At 44.1% G+C, this 17,335-nt stretch overlaps 3 protein-coding genes across 4 annotated transcripts; 2 read left to right on the top strand and 1 right to left on the bottom strand.

The window, feature by feature from the left end:
* The first annotated feature begins 741 nt into the window (after positions 1–741).
* On the top strand, positions 742–6,121 carry LOC143008699 (DCN1-like protein 1). Of its 2 annotated transcripts, none has more exons than XM_076160565.1 (7): positions 742–838; positions 2,559–2,775; positions 3,181–3,349; positions 3,678–3,808; positions 3,898–3,980; positions 4,649–4,745; positions 4,851–6,121. In XM_076160565.1, exons 1-7 carry the CDS (start codon positions 788–790, stop codon positions 4,928–4,930), a joined length of 828 nt encoding a protein of 275 aa, XP_076016680.1. In that variant the 5' UTR covers positions 742–787; the 3' UTR covers positions 4,931–6,121. The 2 variants fall into 2 exon arrangements, with proteins under 2 accessions (XP_076016680.1, XP_076016681.1); XM_076160566.1 differs by having other exon boundaries at positions 787–838; positions 2,537–2,775.
* Positions 6,122–7,744: 1,623 nt separating this feature from the next.
* On the top strand, positions 7,745–11,538 carry LOC143008678 (growth hormone-regulated TBC protein 1-like). Its single transcript, XM_076160537.1, has 8 exons — positions 7,745–7,994; positions 8,518–8,663; positions 8,789–8,947; positions 9,069–9,193; positions 9,575–9,671; positions 9,876–10,048; positions 10,150–10,335; positions 10,965–11,538. Exons 1-8 carry the CDS (start codon positions 7,936–7,938, stop codon positions 11,064–11,066), a joined length of 1,047 nt encoding a protein of 348 aa, XP_076016652.1. The 5' UTR covers positions 7,745–7,935; the 3' UTR covers positions 11,067–11,538.
* Positions 11,539–12,172: 634 nt separating this feature from the next.
* lamp1b (lysosomal associated membrane protein 1b) lies at positions 12,173–16,425 on the bottom strand. The gene is made up of 6 exons (XM_076160554.1): positions 16,059–16,425; positions 14,916–15,082; positions 14,432–14,560; positions 14,188–14,254; positions 13,825–13,992; positions 12,173–13,739 (listed from the first exon to the last, which is right to left on the bottom strand). Exons 1-6 carry the CDS (start codon positions 16,117–16,119, stop codon positions 13,600–13,602), a joined length of 732 nt encoding a protein of 243 aa, XP_076016669.1. The 5' UTR covers positions 16,120–16,425; the 3' UTR covers positions 12,173–13,599.
* Between the last annotated feature and the right edge of the window lie 910 nt (positions 16,426–17,335).

Genomic DNA, 17,335 nt, shown 5'->3' with positions numbered 1-17,335 from the left:
TCAATCAGTAAGTAGTTATAAAAAATAAAAAATAAAATTAGATAGTATATACTTATGGAGCTTTTTGGTAAAATATCTAATCAATTTTCAAAAATGCAAATTACATTTTTTTTAAACAAAATAATTTATTTTTGGAGCATATGGATCACATGTCTCCTTTCTTCATTATACGTAAGCATTGTAGCACAGCCAGCTGCACGTACACGATGCACACACTGCCACCTGCTGTAGTGGAACACATGGGCACATCTTGCACATTCCGCCTTTTCAACCTCGTTTTCTAAATCCTGTCTGTTAAGTCTGAGATCTTATCACTCAAGCTGATTCTAGAATGTTGGACCCCACTGTCAGACAGGACAGGAAGTTTGACTAACGGTGTAACTATATACTATTACACTACTCTCTGGCAGCGATAGTAGTCTTCTCTCAGGATTTGTTATCATTTAGTATTCCGATTTAAAGCAAACATGTGGAGGTTCGAAGAGTTTGGAAGAACTTTGTAGACAGTTTTTTGGACCAAGACATTGGATGATGTCCAGATGACAAAGTGTCCACTCTGTCCTTCTATCCTGATGTTTCCTCCAACAAAGTGTCCACCTCTTCGTGGACTAGGTGGCATCTGTTCCTCTCGAGCGCGCGCGCGCGCGCACACACACACACACACACACACGCACGCACACACACACACACACACACACACACACACACACACACCAGGTTAACGTTGCTTCATATCTCACCTATTTAAAAAAGCTCCAGCTGCCCGAGTGCTTCCGCGCATGCGCACATGGAGCGACCGCGGGGCTCTCAGAGTGGTCACACAGCGGGAGTAAAGATGGTAGGTAACCAAAATAAACGACAACACAGCCCTCGTTACTGCCTCTAGCCGGACGTTAATCCACAGTTATGTCTGTGTTCTTGAATTAGGCGGACATGGCGCGTTGTCGTAACAATACACTGATAGTTGAGTCCATTTTTAGAAGGGAAGGTCAGGTAGTGGCGCTTTGTGAGCAGCTAGCTGTGCGTCCAGGTTTGGGTCGCTGCTAACTTTGACACCGCCGTCGTCAACCGCCGAAGCTCAATCTAGCGGCGTCGGAGTGAAAGTCCCGGTCCCGGTACATTCACACCGGCAGTGGTAATCCGGTGTTACCGTCAAGGCACTTTTCTGGCTACGTTAGCTAACGTTAGCATGGACTAACTCGTACCTGTAGGTAGAGTACGTGAGCAGCTAACTAACTAACTTCATGTTCCATCTGAGGTAACAACAGCATGATCAGCGTTTTAAAATCAATAGTCTTTATCTGGGTGACGTCACTGAAGTCAGTAGGGACACTTGTTTGTTAGAGAAGTGATCGAGCCTCGTTTGCAGTCAGGATGTGAGATGTTGGAGTCATTTACCTGAACGTGTCAATCACACGAGGGATACACTGAGTTATGAGTTCATTAAGCACACTAATACACTCCTTTACAGCAGCGCTCCATTACATCATACCTTTGGGAAGCTTGTAATGTTCCGCTTTGGTTGTTTTAATGTCAGACTAACATATGGAAGAGTGTTTGAAATGACAGGTTGGAGTAATGACCTCACACTGAATCAGGTCTTAAATAACGACAACTGAACCTTAAAGATCATTGCAGGGCTGTCATATTGGATTGCTTTAGATCATGTAGGTACCTTATTTACATATGTACGCTTGTATTGTGTGTCAGTTTTATACCAAGAGGGATTTAGATAACATTTACATTCTGCTGTCTTTTCCTGGCCTGAAATTCATTCTTAACTTTTGACAGAATTTCATGATCAACATTACACATGTATGTTAACTGGCCATAACTGTTACATACATCACAAAAAGTTTCTTTGGGAAACATGTGAGGGTGAGAGATTCCAATTGTGTGTGTCTAGTTTTGTAGGTGGGACCAAACCTTTTTTTTTAAGCTGTCAATCATAGACTGTAGCTTTAAAGACTTCACTGTTGCTGTATGAACATTTTGTCCTACTTAAGTTATTCTATTGACATTTTCTTATGTGCACATATTTGATAAACGTGCTCTGAGCCACCAACTAATCTTCCCATGATCTCCAATGTGGTGTTCTGTCAGAAATATGGCGGTGTCCTATTCCCCTCATATTGCCCAGGTCTCCTGACAGGGTGCTTGTGTTACAGTCCAGACTTCTTGCACCTCAAGGTCCTGATGATGGCATCCCGTTTCCCTTCTCATGTTACATCCATGAATGTAGTTATCGGAGGGGCCCTCTGGGGTACAGCATGTGCTTTAAGAATACACAACATCCACCATCAGAGTAGCCCGTGTAGCGTTTGGACTGGACCTCCCCTCCTATGATGTCTGTTTGTGTGATGGACTAAACTTTGGAGATTTGTGTCTGCGCTTGTCTTGTCTTCCCTGTCCTCTGTTCTGTTGCATGAATGTCTGTAGATGTGTGTGTTTCGTGGTACGTTGTGGTCGGCATTTCAATCTGTGTTTGTGTGTTGCTGTCTGTGCTCCCTGGTCTGGTTGAATCCGTGCCTGACAGCCCGTGTCCTGTGCTTGTGCAGCATAAGCTGAAGTCTTCGCAGAGGGACAAGGTTCGGCAGTTCATGTCCTTTACACAAGCCGGGGAGAAGACAGCTGTTTACTGCCTCACGCAGAATGACTGGAAACTAGAAGTGGCGACTGACAACTACTTCCAAAACCCAGATCTCTACTGTAAGGAATCGGTGAAGACTTCTGTAGACCGGAAAAGACTGGAACATCTCTACAATCGTTACAAAGGTAAACTGGGTCCACTCATTATGTTCTGTTCTGTTCCCACAAATATAAATGTACCTGTGTTTGTTTAGAATATTGAAATACTCCCATAGTTTAAGTGTTAAATGTTTATTTACTTTTAAAGGGATCTTATCTTGTTGCTTTTCCTCTTTCTACAAGAGGAAGCTTATTTTCAGTCTTTACCACAACAGGACATTGTTTCCTGTAATCTTTGGTGAGCAGTGTCTTCTTGAAAGCAGGAGGCACTAAGTTTGCATATGGAGAGGCATAAAGTCCAAATTATAATCACTTGAAATAGATATTCTACTTAAAAAACACTAAGTGTATTTACTGGGCTAATGTAGTAAAAACAAATGGTGGTTTATGTTGTTGTTGTTCTGACTTGAGGGTGGTATGTTCCTCTGACAGATCCTCACGATGAGAACAAGATCGGCATCGACGGGATCCAGCAGTTTTGCGACGACCTGGCTCTGGACCCGGCCAGCCTCACCGTCCTGGTGGTGGCGTGGAAGTTCCGCGCCGCCACTCAGTGCGAGTTCAGCAGGAAGGAGTTTATAGACGGAATGAGCGAGCTGGGGTAGGTGATGACATCAACAGCATGTGATACGCGCTCGCAGTTAGACATAAACACGGTGCTTGAAATATCTTTGCTTAGTGGTTGTCTTAAAGTGGCCCCAGTGAGGGAGGGGAGGGAAGGGAAGGGAAGGGATTCTATATTTAGACTCACAACCAGCGCTCAAAGTGTTCAGTGTCTTCGTGGAAAGTCTCAATGGACCGCGGCAGGGATTTGACTTCTGAGGTTCATGTGTGGGCAATGACTTTGGGTTCCGCGTTTATCAGCGTCAACAATACTGTGTCTACAACTGTTTAGGCTGTTCAGTTATTGGCTAAATGTTTGTCCGTAGGTGTGACAGCCTGGAGAAACTGAAGGCCCTGCTGCCAAGATTTGAGCAGGAGCTCAAAGATGGTGGCAAATTCAAAGACTTCTACCAGTTTACGTTTAACTTCGCTAAAAACCCAGGACAGAAGGTTCTAGGTGAGCAGCGTGACACTAAAGTGATGTGAACCCCTCGCAGAACGATGCCAGGTCAAGCTTCATCTGTGTCTCTTTGTATCTTCATTCAGACTTGGAGATGGCTGTGGCCTACTGGAATCTGGTTCTCTCTGGACGCTTTAAGTTCCTTGACCTTTGGAATAGGTTCTTATTGGTGAGTCAAGTAGACCAGCGGTGGTGAAACTCAGGGTTCACTAGCTTTCATTCTGGCTTAACACTTCAGCTGCTGGCACAACATCACATCCAGTTCTGACCCATCAACTCCTTCCAGGAACAATGTCACAAGAACACGCACCACCTGGAGTGTGCTGCTCCAAAATGAATGCAAGATACATTTCCTCTAACAACACGATAGGAGCAGTGACCCAACACTAAAACATGTTTTGAAGGATGTTAAGTACAACAGCACACGTATGTTAGGGGAACTTTGGCTCCCGAAATTACAGAACTTGGCTGAACTGCACTCCAGGCCATTTTCATTTGTCTACCTAAAGTACTCATCTGTATTTGTTGTAGTTGTTAATTGGTGATGCACACATCCATACAGATGCTATACACTCCCATCTTAAGTCAAGTCTATGTGTAGAGCCCAATGTCACAGACAATGTCCCGTCCCATCACGTGAATCAAGGTCTCTGCCTCTGCCATGTTGAGGAATGCTCTGATCCGGTCTATACTGGAACAGGAACCAGCAAACAGGAACCTTTGACTTCACAATCTCACTGCAATTCCTAATCCCATCTGAACTAGAATAGACATCCTGTGATCAAAACTCAAACACTGTGTGAGAAACCAATCCCTATTCTGATTGTTGCGTTCCAGGAACACCATAAACGACCGATCCCTAAGGACACCTGGTACCTGTTGTTGGAGTTTGGTAACACCATTGCAGATGACTTGTCAAACTATGATGAGGACGGTGAGTCCTACAGAACAGTATGAACCAATCCTCAGGGTTTGTATTGAATTTGTGTGTATTTACCTCATTCTGACCTGATTGTTCCCTCTCCTCCTCTGTTCCCAGGTGCGTGGCCGGTCCTCATAGACGACTTTGTGGAATTTGCACGACCAGTTGTAACGGGATCGAAACGCAAATCTCTCTAATTCAGATCCCAACTCTGTGGGTGGAGGCACAACTATCCTTAAGTGACTTTATGGTTTTTAAAAAGACTTGCAGACCTCAGATAAAATCGGAAGCACTTGAAACTGAAACCATCTCTCTGGAGAGCGGAGACAATGAGAACAACAACTGGCAACGCGTCGGGTAATGCGTGGCAATCATACGGACGTTTACCGGACTCAACCTCTGTCTCTCCTGTCGGAATCTCAGTGTCCTGGACGCCCCTCAGCTCTGCTCTAAGAGTAGGACTTCCTGTCAGGTCACAGACTTGTAAGTGGCGACAGACAGCACTGAAAAAAATGTTTCACTGCCCGTCTGGAGAGGAGAAATCCGCTGGTTTTTAAGGTTTATTCAACTTCTTCAGATTTGTTTTGCTATAGGGAGCTACCAGTGACAAGTGTGCAAAGGAGCCAGTGTCTTACTCCAACTTTGGGACGGAGCTCGCTACACCAGCACATCACAAGTGTTGCACATTGGACTGTGCAGACTGTATCTAGTGGGACTGAGAGCTTTACGGAGAATAATCAAAATACATTTATAATTGCAACAGATTATTCCTTTATGTACAGTAAATTAATAAACTCTGTAATGGGATTCCTCAGTATGTTGGATGATTTTGCTGTAGGTGGATGTCAGGCTGATTTTTTGTTATTCATGGAATTAATGAGCTTCTCTGTGAAGATATGTGAATCATGTTTATGTTGACCTCTGACTGATTTCGCAGATTGATTTCTGATGTGAGCACTGACGGCTTTTTAATTTCTGCATATTCTTGATTTGTTATTTGACTTGTATGGATTCTAATCAGGGCTTAGAGCTCAAATCCTTATTAGCCTAGCCCTGTCCTTAGCTCACTGATCTGACGCCAAAAAGATATCTAAAAGATGTCTCACGTATGAACCTGGAACATCAATGGACATTCAAAGTTGTTGTTTTTTTTTTTCTAAACACAGTGCCTTAAGATTTGCACGGCACATACATGTTATCATGGCAGCCCTTTGTACAGAAGTGATGGCAACAACCAGAGAACAACTCAAGCCTTCTGATTCAAATTCAGTTTAAACTCATTTGTTCAGTGTTGCTGTAGAAAATGAAAATATGTTTATACCCAGTGTAAGGAGTGTGAGTATATTGTTCATCTAAGAAAGTTGAATAAAGCATGACCTTTTCCATAAGCGGGGCTGTTTAGTTCTTATGTTACTGAGAAGCTAAAGAGAGCACAGCGCTTTATGTTCTCCTATAGAAACCAGAGGGGATTTCATCAAGCAGAAAATACTTGTGTGATTAACTGACTTGAATTTTACATTATTCCATATTTGAATTCTTCCTGTCTATTGTTTATACACACACACACACACACACACACACACACACACACACACACACACACACACACACACACACACACACACACACACACACACACACACACACACACACACACACACACACACACACACACACCAGCTCTACATACTGCATCCATAGATCCTGATGATCTGAGCCCTTCACTGCCTTGGAACAATGTAACTTTCTACCCTTAAATCAGGAGCAAACACAGGTTCTCCTTATTGGTCCTAGAGAGCAAGACATTGTGTGGTTGCCTGAGAGCAACTACACAAACTCCACACATTACAAACCAGGCACAAACACACAGCTAGTGTTATCATTGATTTGGACCTAAGCTTCCACGTACATATAAGGGATTCAAAGTCAAACTTCACGTGCGACCTTTGTCTGGTCAATAAAGCTCTGCATGGACGAGCTCTAGACTTGATTATCTGCTTTAATTGCACAGTAATCCCAGGTAGAGGCCTCGGCTCCACTCACTCTCTTCTCCCTTCTCACTGGTCCAAGGACTCTTGGGACCAAAACTCTGGAGTGGTCCTCCTGCCAGTCTCAGATCGTCTTACATGACATTACATTACATTACATTACGATCATTTGGCAGACGTTTTTATCCAAAGCGACTTACATGACATTACCACCCTTCGCAGAGGGGGGAGCAATTGAGGGTTCGGTGCCTTGCTCAGGGGCGCCTCGGCAGGGGCTCGAACCGGGGACCCTCCGGTTCCCAAGCTCTACCCACTGAGCCACTGCCTCCCTTACAGGGCCTTATTACGGCAAATAATAATAATAATAATAATAATAATAACTAACTGCCATTTTAATCTTTTAGTTTGTCACTCCATCTTTTAAACTGTGCGATCTATTTGAAATGTTTTAATTTTTGTTAAGGCTTCTGCTTCTGTGAGATTTTTTAAAATGATTATGCTTTAAAGTAAAGCACTTTTCTTGTATAAAAGGTGCTCCATGAATTAAGTTTTATTGTTATTACTGTATAACAGTTGTTGTCAGCGATGTGTAGGTTTCTACATAGCATATCAGTATATCAGTTTTTTAAGGTTAAAATAGCAGAAACTAAAGGTTGATACAGGATTATTAAACTGGACATTTTACATTTTTCCTATGGATCCCTTCACCCTTCATTACAAATACCAACAACCCCACAATACCCAACAACATTACATCTAACACTGCTTCTACAGTAAACATTGTCACATTACTGTCATGGTAACTACTTCTATTGCTGCTTTTCTCATAACTATTAGTACAACTACAACTTCCTGCTATCCGTCCTGCTGCCACTGTTTGTTCCATTAAAACATAATCAACACAATCTCTCGCTAGAATTTGCACAGTGACATATAAGTAAACATTCTTTCACTTCCTCTGTTTTGCATGCAAATGAAGCCCATACTTGTAAACGCACCTGGGTGTTTCAGCAGCAGCCCCTCCTCTCAGCACAGTAAGGTGAGACACTCAGAGCTCAGACCGCTACGTTTCATTTGGTTTGTTTTTCCTGACAGCAATATGCCTCTTTGCTTTTGTTTGGCTTTGTTTTCTGTCGGGGGAATCTCTATGAAATAACCTTGACATCTCACGGTGTTTACAAGCTCGGTGTGCTACCTGTAACGCACCACAAACAATGGAGATGGAAATGAAAGAAACAGCTCCTCAGCCAGCGTGTCATAAAGCCACAGACAGGTGAGCTTTCCTTTAATGCTGTCTTTTATTTACTGGCTTTACTCTACATTTTAATTCCACTGCGTCAACTGTTATTGTGGTGGAAAGCCACCATTGTTTACACCTGAGCAGCTTCAGTATTTCCTCAGACAGCTGTTCAATGGATCCTCATTGCTTCCTACTGCACTGCCTATCATTCACACAAATTCTATGTGTAACCTGAAACTTCAAATATCCAAAATTGAGGTAGATGACATCAGATGTGACTTCAGATACAGTTTCTGAGTGTATTTCTAATCTGGATCCCTACTTCTTGCCTCTAATTTCAGTAAAGTAATTTAATACGTAGTGGTTCGGCTCGGTCATCTGATCTCCTAGCCACAGAAACTTTACACAGGGGCGGCCGCTGCAGTGTCTGTCATCGTTGAATAGGAAATACAACAAAAGGCTGGGGAGGGAAGTGACCCTGCTGTCAGCTTTTTCTATACACTGTTGATTTTGCTCAGGTGTACTGATCCTGGCCCGTCTTGTTTTGCCCCTACAGGGTGGATCCGTACGGCTTTGAGAGGCCTCGGGACTTTGACTCCTACGTGGACATGATGGATGAGTACGTGGCTGTACTCAACAGAAGGTCCCTGAGGTGGACCCAGCTCCTCCAGGAAAAACCTCAGGTGGAGAAGAATGTGACAGGTAAAAGAAACACACACACCGAGACACAAACACACACACACACACACACACACACACTGAAGCATGCACTGTCACTGTCCTCTGTGGTTATGTGACATCATTCCCGCATCTTTCTGTTTTGGAAGTGAAGAGGTTTGTGCGTAAAGGTGTTCCCAATGAGCACCGGGCTAGAATCTGGATGGCAGCTAGTGGAGCCCAGGAACAACTGGACCAGAACCCGGGTTACTACAACGCTCTGCTGACCTCAGAGCACGACCCCAAGCTGGAGGAGACCATTGAGACAGGTGCAAGGAGCTGAACCTGCACACACTTTCCCTCCGGATTGATAAAAATGATAACTTCGTACATACATGTATGAAGGTACAAGTGTCACTTCAAAGTAAGAGTCCTGTGGTGTTCTTCCAGACATGCCTCGGACCTTTCCTGACAATGTGCTCTTCCAGAGGAAAGCAGAGCCGTGCCTGCAGAGGGCCCTGTTCAACGTGCTGCTGGCTTACGGACACCATAACAAGGCAGTGGGGTACTGTCAGGTAAACTATCTGGTAACAGTGTTAGAGACAGAGAGAGTGTTGACTCTCCTCCCATTTTAATTAATGACTGTTTACATAAAAACAGGACGATCTAGTTCACTGTACACTTCATATCTTGGATTTTCCGGAAAAACGTCTTCAAACATTTATGTGTTATATTTACTCACAGCTGCTCTCGGCTTTTTAAACAGCAAGTGATATCTTCACTTATCTCAAAACTATACTTTTCATTTCAAGTCTCAGAGTTTCATATTGTGATGTCACTATAGCAACGGAGTGAATTCAAAATTTTGTTTTAAAACCCCTTAATATGCGGAGCAATATTTTGAGATTTACTGTATAAAACCTTACAGCTTTAATCTTTTGTCTGGATTTTTCCAGGGCATGAACTTCATTGCAGGTTACCTCATCATCATCACTAAAGATGAAGAGCAATCATTCTGGCTCATGGATGCTTTGTTGGGCAGAATACTCCCAGGTAGGCTATGTTTGGTAAATGTAAAAGTAGTGGACCCAGTTTAGAGCCTTGCAGTACTCCATGTGATACAGATGGGAAATTCAGTGCACAGAGACAAATAAACATTCATCTGAGAAAGAGGATCAAAACCAAAATACAATCGCACCTGGGAGCTCTACTAACAGATAGACAGAAATGAGCCTGTCTAATTGCTGGATGTTACAGACTACTACAGCCCGGCCATGCTCGGGCTGAAGACTGACCAGATGGTTCTCGGGGAGTTGGTGAAGGCCAAAGCCCCAGCAGTAGGTCAACTGATGGCTCAGTATCTGGGCATATGGACCCTTGTGGTGTCACGCTGGTTCATCTGTCTCTACATTGACATCCTCCCCATTGAGGTGAGGAAGCATAAGGGTTTGTAGTAGGGAGGTGTTAAATCTATCCTGACGCTGGAAAATGTGTTTTTATAAGAATCTGTCTCATTTCCTACTCTTATCAGACAGTTCTGCGTATCTGGGACTGTATTTTCTACGAGGGCTCCAAGGTGCTCTTCCGTGTCGCTCTGACCCTCATTCTGCAGCATCAGACCGTGATTCTGCAAGCTCGCTCTCTGGGTGATGTGTGTGACTGCTTCAAGCAAATCACTCGTGGAGATTTCACTCTGGATTGCCACACCTTCATGCAGGTGCGATGAAAAATAAGACAGAAATTCAAGAAATGGACCCTGGTGGTGGTTACATGAGCCAGGTTTAGACTGGAATGCTTCACAGTAAACAATCACAGAGAAGGGATCAAGTCAAATACTGCTTCAAGCTCTTCAGTTGTAGCCTGTGGGTCTCTCCTTTAAATGAGAACCACACCAAAACACACAGGGGATCATTCAGAACACATAGCATCAGATGTAACATGTTTTCTCCATGCCTGCTACAAGTCTACCAGTATTATGGTCTGACAAACATCATCTTCTAGCTCACAGAACCTTTTCCATGCCTGTTCTGCGTTGTTGCATTCATGTTCTGGCTCATGGGCTTGTTCTCCTCCTTCATTGCTGAGCTACTACAGTACTTCTACCTGTGCTGCACCACTGCCACCTACTGTCACTACGTGGTATTGCACAAAGCAGCTGCTCTCATCCATTTGTAGAAGACACTGACAATGTTTCAGGCAAATGCTGCTTTTATTAATCAACACATCGGAAAATCTGACAGGTCTAACTTGTGGTTGATGAGATATCTAAAAATGCAGTCAAACATGAAAAGTGAGTTATCTTCATGTACATCTGTTGTGAACACATCTGACAAATCTCTTTTACAGAAAATCTTTGCAGACCCTGGGAGTTTGTCTATGGCAACGATTGACAAACTGAGGGAGAGGTGCAGACAGGAAATCATTGAGGATGAACACGTACTGCCGTAAGGTTATGGGCTCACATTCTTTCCACACAATGCTGTATTTCAGTTCTCATGCACGATTACAAAGTAACACTGGGCCATCAAGAATACAAGAAATGTAACTGTAACATTGTGGCTTTAATGATACTGTGGCTCTACTTGCTCCAAACACATTCCTGAATAGTGGATGGTATATTTGACAGTCTGATCCAGTGGACTAACCATCTAAACATGGAGTTTAAAGTGAGCATTTCTCTCCATTAGTGAGATTAGATTGTGTATTTAATGTAAATCACAACTGTAAGTATTTTTAAACGCTTTTGTCTGGCTTGCACTTTGCCACAAAAGTATAAAGTAATGGTTTGTTATGGGAATAATTGTTTTTGAGTTTCATTTCTGCTGTATTGCCATCACTGGATTTAATGTCTCTTTCGTTAGAATATAAATCAGATCACTGCTCTAACCTTTTGTTGCTTCATCATTGTTAACTAGTTCCCGTTTTTTCTTTTGGGATTACAACACTACATTCAGATTTTAGTAGTTAACAATGTCACAACATCTTATTGTTACCATGCAGCTTTTTTATTTTAAAAGGACCCATTTCTTTCCGGTTCAGACCAAACGTTTGTCAAAGTGTGACAATTGCGTAGAAACAATAACTATACAAGCAACCGACTCTATTAACGCTATAACTCATTTGCTGTGTTGTCTGTGCTACTTCAAAGTTTGTCGCTTATGTGTAGAGGCTCAGAAATATTTGAACATCTAACCAAGCTTACCTGATGCGTCTTCACAAGAGAAATAGTTTGTGAATATTTGGCTGTTTGCGTCCATGACAGTGCATCTTTCGGTGAACCTCATGTTGTTCAATCAACAAGACAGCAGCAAGCAAAGCGCCGGTGCTCACACGGCGCTGCTGCTCCATTTTAGATTGTTTGTGATTTTGTCCGGGCGAGTAAAGACAGAAGCTTTATCCAGGTAAAGACGTCACTTCCTGCTCCAATCTAACCAATCGCTTAACAGTTTGCAAGCGCGTGGCGTTTGTTTACAAACTTTGGCCAGCCGGTAAATGTTCAATCAAGGAAAGCAACGGAACCACAGGCTTGAATGAATGCAAAAAAAACTCACAGCCTCGTTCTTTTACATTTATTGACTTTTCCTTTAGAAAACAGCTCAAATATTCCATTAAAACCATAACAAATCACGAAACAGTAATTAATGAGAAACACAACATTTTACTTTTTCTGTCACATCAAACAAAGCAGATCTATGGTAGTAACAGTACAGGAAGGCTATGAGAGACATGATGACCATGCCTCTAACATGGCAGCAGAGAGAGAGACCGTGTCAGTGGGTGAGTGAGGGACGACCCCCTGCGGTGTCGGCTTGAATTCTGTCCCATCCATGTCACAGCTGGGAAGGCACTGATGAACACTGGGCCGGGGCGTTTTGGCCGTTTGGAGCGGTTAAATTTGGCTTTTTGTCTCGGGACTTCAGTGCAAACTCTTTCCCTTCAGTTAGCAAACATACTTGGTGAGCTCCTATTAGAGGCAAAACAACAAAAACCACCCGGTGAGCTGTAAGAAACCTAAACGTATCATGAGCTCACTGATTGCAGCGACGTCCTGAGCGTCTCCATCCACCTCAGCCAACACCTAACCTGTTTCAGTTTCCTTTAGCCACTCCTCTTGTGCGTATGTATGTATGTATGTATGCATGTATGTATGTATGTATGTATGTATGTATGTATGTATGTATGTATGTATGTATGTATGTATGTGTGTATGTGTGTATGTGTGTATGTGTGTACAATTTACCAGCTGAATCTAATGAGTGACAACATGTAAGTGAAGTCTTCACCCATCTTATTAGCGGTAAATGTGCTGTGGAGCAGTCGTGGTAACAGCGCCCTCTGCCAAACTTCCCCAGATATAGATGGAGTTGTATTGTAAAATGTCGAGGGTCTTTGCCATCTGAAGTGGAGCCAATTATTTTCCCTTTACAGTAACAAACAGCTTATGAATGGCAAGACAACTAAAACAGCTACCAAAAATAACAAAACAAAGCTACAGTAGCTACTCTTCAACAGACAATTCATCCCAATTCCTTTCCCAAAAATCATAAATAGTACATTAGTACATACAGTCTGAGGCCTGCATGGTGCAAAGCAACTCAACATAGTGGAACACCTGACGTGTGACCTAATGGCTCATATGACCAACTTCCTTCCATTCCTTCTTTCTGTGGTACCAGCCAAGAGTTCTTCCCTCATTCCATTACAATCTCATCACTCCCTTTTTCTACAAAACACAGAGTCGCGTCAGAAAGCACATAGACCTCCAACAGAACCAACTAAGTGATATGGACCTGTTCTAGGGTCGATGAAGGAAGAAGGTGCACAACACAGAAGGGCCGGGAGCAGAAGGACGATGGGACTGGAGGGGAATGAGTTGGCATGGGGGCGGGGGGGAGGGGGCGGGTAGTGTGTTACTTCTGATAAAACCGTGGTTAATAGCAAGGGTGGGATAGCGCCGGCGTCATGCGAGAGACGAGCCACCTCAGATGGTCTGGTAGCCAGCGTGGCTCCTCTTCCTGCCGATGAGGTAAGCCATGAGCACGATGAGGACGAGACCGGCCAAAGCTGCCCCGACTATGATCGGGATCAACATGTCGTCCTCATCCAGCTGGCATTCCTCGGCTGAGACAGAGAGAGCGACAGCGTGTTATCACAATCTCCTAGGCGGTGACAACGTCCTATTCCATCTCAAAACAAAACTCTATACCTTCTCCGAAGTCATCTCCAGTGGCACCAAAGGGTTGCACCTGCAGCTGGAAGGTGTTGATGGTGAGGCTCGGGTCCACGTTCAGAGTTTGCTCCTCGCGGCACATGTAGGAGCGCCCCAGGGTGCCCCGCAGGTAGTCCAGGTTGTTGTTGTGGGCTGCAAAGGGCTCTGGGGCAAAACACAGAGAATAACAAAGGGAGGAGTGAGAGGAAGGGAATGTTGTTCGGTGTTGAATGTGAAGCAGCAGAAATAAAGATGAGAATGAAAGATGGAAGAAGCTCTAAGCAGTAAAGATGAATGGAGCACAGGCATCATCGGTGATCCTTGGCTCCAGGTTCCCAGCAGACGTTAGAGTGGACTCACCTTTCATGTCCGGCTTCTCTGCAGACAGGAACAGTCCACCCAGGTGATACTTCAGGGATGTGACATTCTGGAGAAAACAATAACACCTCAATCAAGCAAGCAGTCCACTTCAGAGTGTTGCTGCCATCTAGAGGCTGTCTCAGTAAATACAGCATGAAGCTCCAAAAGCCTGCTAAACACTCAGGAGGCAGCTTAGGTTAGCAAAAACAGTTGGAAATGAGAGACGGCAGATGCAGCGGCTTACCAAGGCGAAGAGAAAGGTGAGGTTGAGTTTGTCCCCGCCTCCTGTGATCACCAGGGTGGCACTGTCGCCCCCACACAATCCAGTGCTATTGGTTATGTTGGGCTGGATGTTCATTACATCATGCACGGTCTGAAAATGCACAACAGGACAGTCAGGGTCTCCAGTCAACACTTAGGAATCACAGATGGTACAGATTACATATTGGCAATGAGGATCACCACATTTACTGCGGTCGTTTCTGCTGAGTTCAGAAAAGGTAAATGCCTGAGCTAGAGGATCGTCTTGTTCCACTCCTTTAGCTCCAGGTTTTGAATTGTAAACATACCTGAAATGACTGAGCAGGTACAAAATATTCAAGGCGTTGGCTGGTGCTGGTGTGTGTGTGTGTGTGTGTGTGTGTGTGTGTGTGTGTGTGTGTGTGTGTGTGTGTGTGTGTGTGTGTGTGTGTGTGTGTGTGTGTGTGTGTGTGTGTGTGTGTGTGTACCTTATTCTGTGAGACAGAGCTGTAGGAGATGTTGAGCTGGAGGCCCATTTGTGCCAGTAGACAGACGGTTCCGTTGCTGGTCTTGATGGAGTAGGTCCCTCTCTCTGGCCTGCCTGGGTCACTTGGCAGTGGAGCAACAGAGGCAAAGCTCTGATGCAGGACAGCAGCTGAGCAGACAGCAGAGCAGGAGTTCAGTCAATAAGAGAATCAGTTGAGTGTTTGTTGTGCCTTAACAGAGGGAAAGGTGCCCGTTGCTCTCTGACAGAGGGCAGACAGTATATATCAGTGTGTGAGTGCAGGGGTCGGCCTCTCTCCCAAAGCTCTACAGCCTGGACTCACAGGCCGGTGTGACCTTTGTAGCCTCAGGATCACACAGTGCCTTCTCTTCATTTCAATAGGTCAGGAAATAAAACATGACCACAGCACCGTCACACCGTCTACTACTAACTTAAACAGGCCAGTCCAACATTCCAGTCATACACTGTATATCCATGGAACATTACTGTATAAATGTATGATATGATGAGTGTTTACGTGAAATTTAACCCTAAACCTTTATGTTTATTAAATTTACGACGGTACAGGGACAGACTGGCGGAGGTCCCGGGTTCAGCGGAGGTCCCGGGTTCACCAGAGGACCCCCCCGTCCGGTCCCTGACCTGGGACAGAAACGGAGGAGCCGCTCTGGGATCACTGCTTGCATCATCAGCAGTCCTCCATGTTTGTTTAGTCAGACAGAAGCAGAGTTTCAAACGAAATGACGCCAACTTGATCCAAAACAAGGAGCCGAGGCAGATGACGTAGTTAAACTCACGCGACGAACCACATCACGTCCGCGTTTATAACTACTATAAAATATATATTACAGAAATACAACGATTTATAAACAAAACAGCAACCATCCGTGTGTCTGGCTGATTTTAAACGACATTGCATTAAAGATGTAGCGATGTAGTTGGATGTATTGTAGCGTTTGCGGTGTATGGTCGCTACAGTTATATGTTAGTAGCGTCACTGAGTTATATGTGAGTAATGTCGTTTGTAGGACATTTTAGCAGGAAGATCTTGCACATGTATCTGTAGTTATCTCTGTTAACACTCAACTACCCAAACAACCGCAGTTAGCCGGTTAGCCGCACTTACCCCAAACTAGCAGAAACATCCCTCCGTGGAACCATGACTGGACCCCAGCGAGCTGCGTCATGGTTCTCCGCTTTCCGTCCGAATGCTTAGGCGCAAAAACAAAATCTATATACAACAAACAACACAAAACAACACCCAGGACGGAGCTAAGTAGCAAGGCTGGGAATGTTGTGCTAAGCTAATGTTAACAAACAGCGGGCAGAGAAGTGAAGCTACAGCGCGCGGGTCCAGCTAACGGGAGAGTTACAACTTCTCTCTTTGTTTCTTGCGTTAAATGCGCTGCCTACGCGATGATTTAACACTTTAGCAGCGACACCACGGCACAGAGTGACATCAGGGTCATGTGACAGGCTGTTTAAAGAGTCGCCCCTTGTAGGTCACGTGGTATAGCTTCGTCATCAAGCTACAGCTACAGCTACAGCTACACCACCAAACCGTGTCCCAACGAGCTAAACGTGCTCCTAAGTTATCAAACAGTTCAGCCTGCGTGTCAGGTTTGATGAGATAAGTGTAGTGTCAGAATCCCCCCAAAATGAAGAAGAAGAAGAAGAAGAACAACAACAACAACACTTTATTCGTCACAACCCTTCAAAAATTCAGTTTCAAACACAATTCATTTACAATACTTACTTGCAGTTTCACACAATGCAATCTTCTAAATACTGTTACATGTACTCAGTATACACTGTTTCTCTCATGATTGTTGTGTCTGATTGTATCTGTTGTACACACAACGACAAAGTAGCTCCGATAAATTCATCAGAGAAGTTAAGGTGGCAAATATTTGTATTTCGTCTCTACTCAGATGTTACTGTTTCATCGCCAGTGATGTTTGTTTAACAGGATTGAAAAATCACTAACCCTAACCCAACCCCAGGGCCTCAGGCAGGAGTTTAATACACAAACATCACATGATCGGTATATGGGTATATATATATAGCTGCGAAAAGAGAGTTGATGAAATGTAAAAATGAATAAATAAATGACTTCAAAGCTGCACTGTGGTGCTCCTAAGGTTGGGTGTTGTTGCTTAATTGGAGGTCCCAAAGGTCAGGCTGCCACCCTCCTCAGTCAGATGGCTCTGAGCATTTCATGTATTTGTGTCAAAATGCCTTCTCTCGTCTGTGTAAGGTGGTTTTCACCTCCTCTGCACTCTGCTGTCTTAATGTAACACCCCCGCACCCCCTATATGCACACATACACACACACACACTTCAATCATCTGCTGGCTGTTTCATTAGTTTCCTCTCATAGTGGTGTGAGGAGGCAGCCTGCCA

Source organism: Genypterus blacodes, unplaced genomic scaffold (assembly GCF_046128005.1).
Source record: "Genypterus blacodes isolate CSIRO-AG114 ecotype Tasmania unplaced genomic scaffold, CSIRO-AGI_Gbla_v1 ptg000106l_1, whole genome shotgun sequence".
NCBI classification, from domain to species: Eukaryota; Metazoa; Chordata; class Actinopteri; order Ophidiiformes; family Ophidiidae; genus Genypterus; species Genypterus blacodes.
Note: the sequence above shows the minus strand (reverse complement) of the source record. Positions and strands in the feature narration are given on the sequence as shown.

What these genes read in the sequence shown, in the direction of transcription:
- lamp1b (XM_076160554.1), bottom strand. Translation starts at nt 16,119, where the DNA reads ATGACGCAGCTCGCTGGGGTCCAGTCATGGTTCCACGGAGGGATGTTT. An exon ending in TCACCTTTCTCTTCGCCTTG is followed by an intron (nt 14,255 to 14,431) that starts GTAAGCCGCTGC and finishes TGTTTTCTCCAG; the next exon opens with AATGTCACATCCCTGAAGTA. An exon ending in TGGAGATGACTTCGGAGAAG is followed by an intron (nt 13,740 to 13,824) that starts GTATAGAGTTTT and finishes TCTCTGTCTCAG; the next exon opens with CCGAGGAATGCCAGCTGGAT.
- LOC143008678 (XM_076160537.1), top strand. Translation starts at nt 7,936, where the DNA reads ATGGAGATGGAAATGAAAGAAACAGCTCCTCAGCCAGCGTGTCATAAA. An exon ending in GGTGGAGAAGAATGTGACAG is followed by an intron (nt 8,664 to 8,788) that starts GTAAAAGAAACA and finishes CTGTTTTGGAAG; the next exon opens with TGAAGAGGTTTGTGCGTAAA. An exon ending in TTGACATCCTCCCCATTGAG is followed by an intron (nt 10,049 to 10,149) that starts GTGAGGAAGCAT and finishes TACTCTTATCAG; the next exon opens with ACAGTTCTGCGTATCTGGGA.
- LOC143008699 (XM_076160565.1), top strand. Translation starts at nt 788, where the DNA reads ATGGAGCGACCGCGGGGCTCTCAGAGTGGTCACACAGCGGGAGTAAAG. An exon ending in TCTCTACAATCGTTACAAAG is followed by an intron (nt 2,776 to 3,180) that starts GTAAACTGGGTC and finishes TTCCTCTGACAG; the next exon opens with ATCCTCACGATGAGAACAAG. An exon ending in CCCAGGACAGAAGGTTCTAG is followed by an intron (nt 3,809 to 3,897) that starts GTGAGCAGCGTG and finishes ATCTTCATTCAG; the next exon opens with ACTTGGAGATGGCTGTGGCC.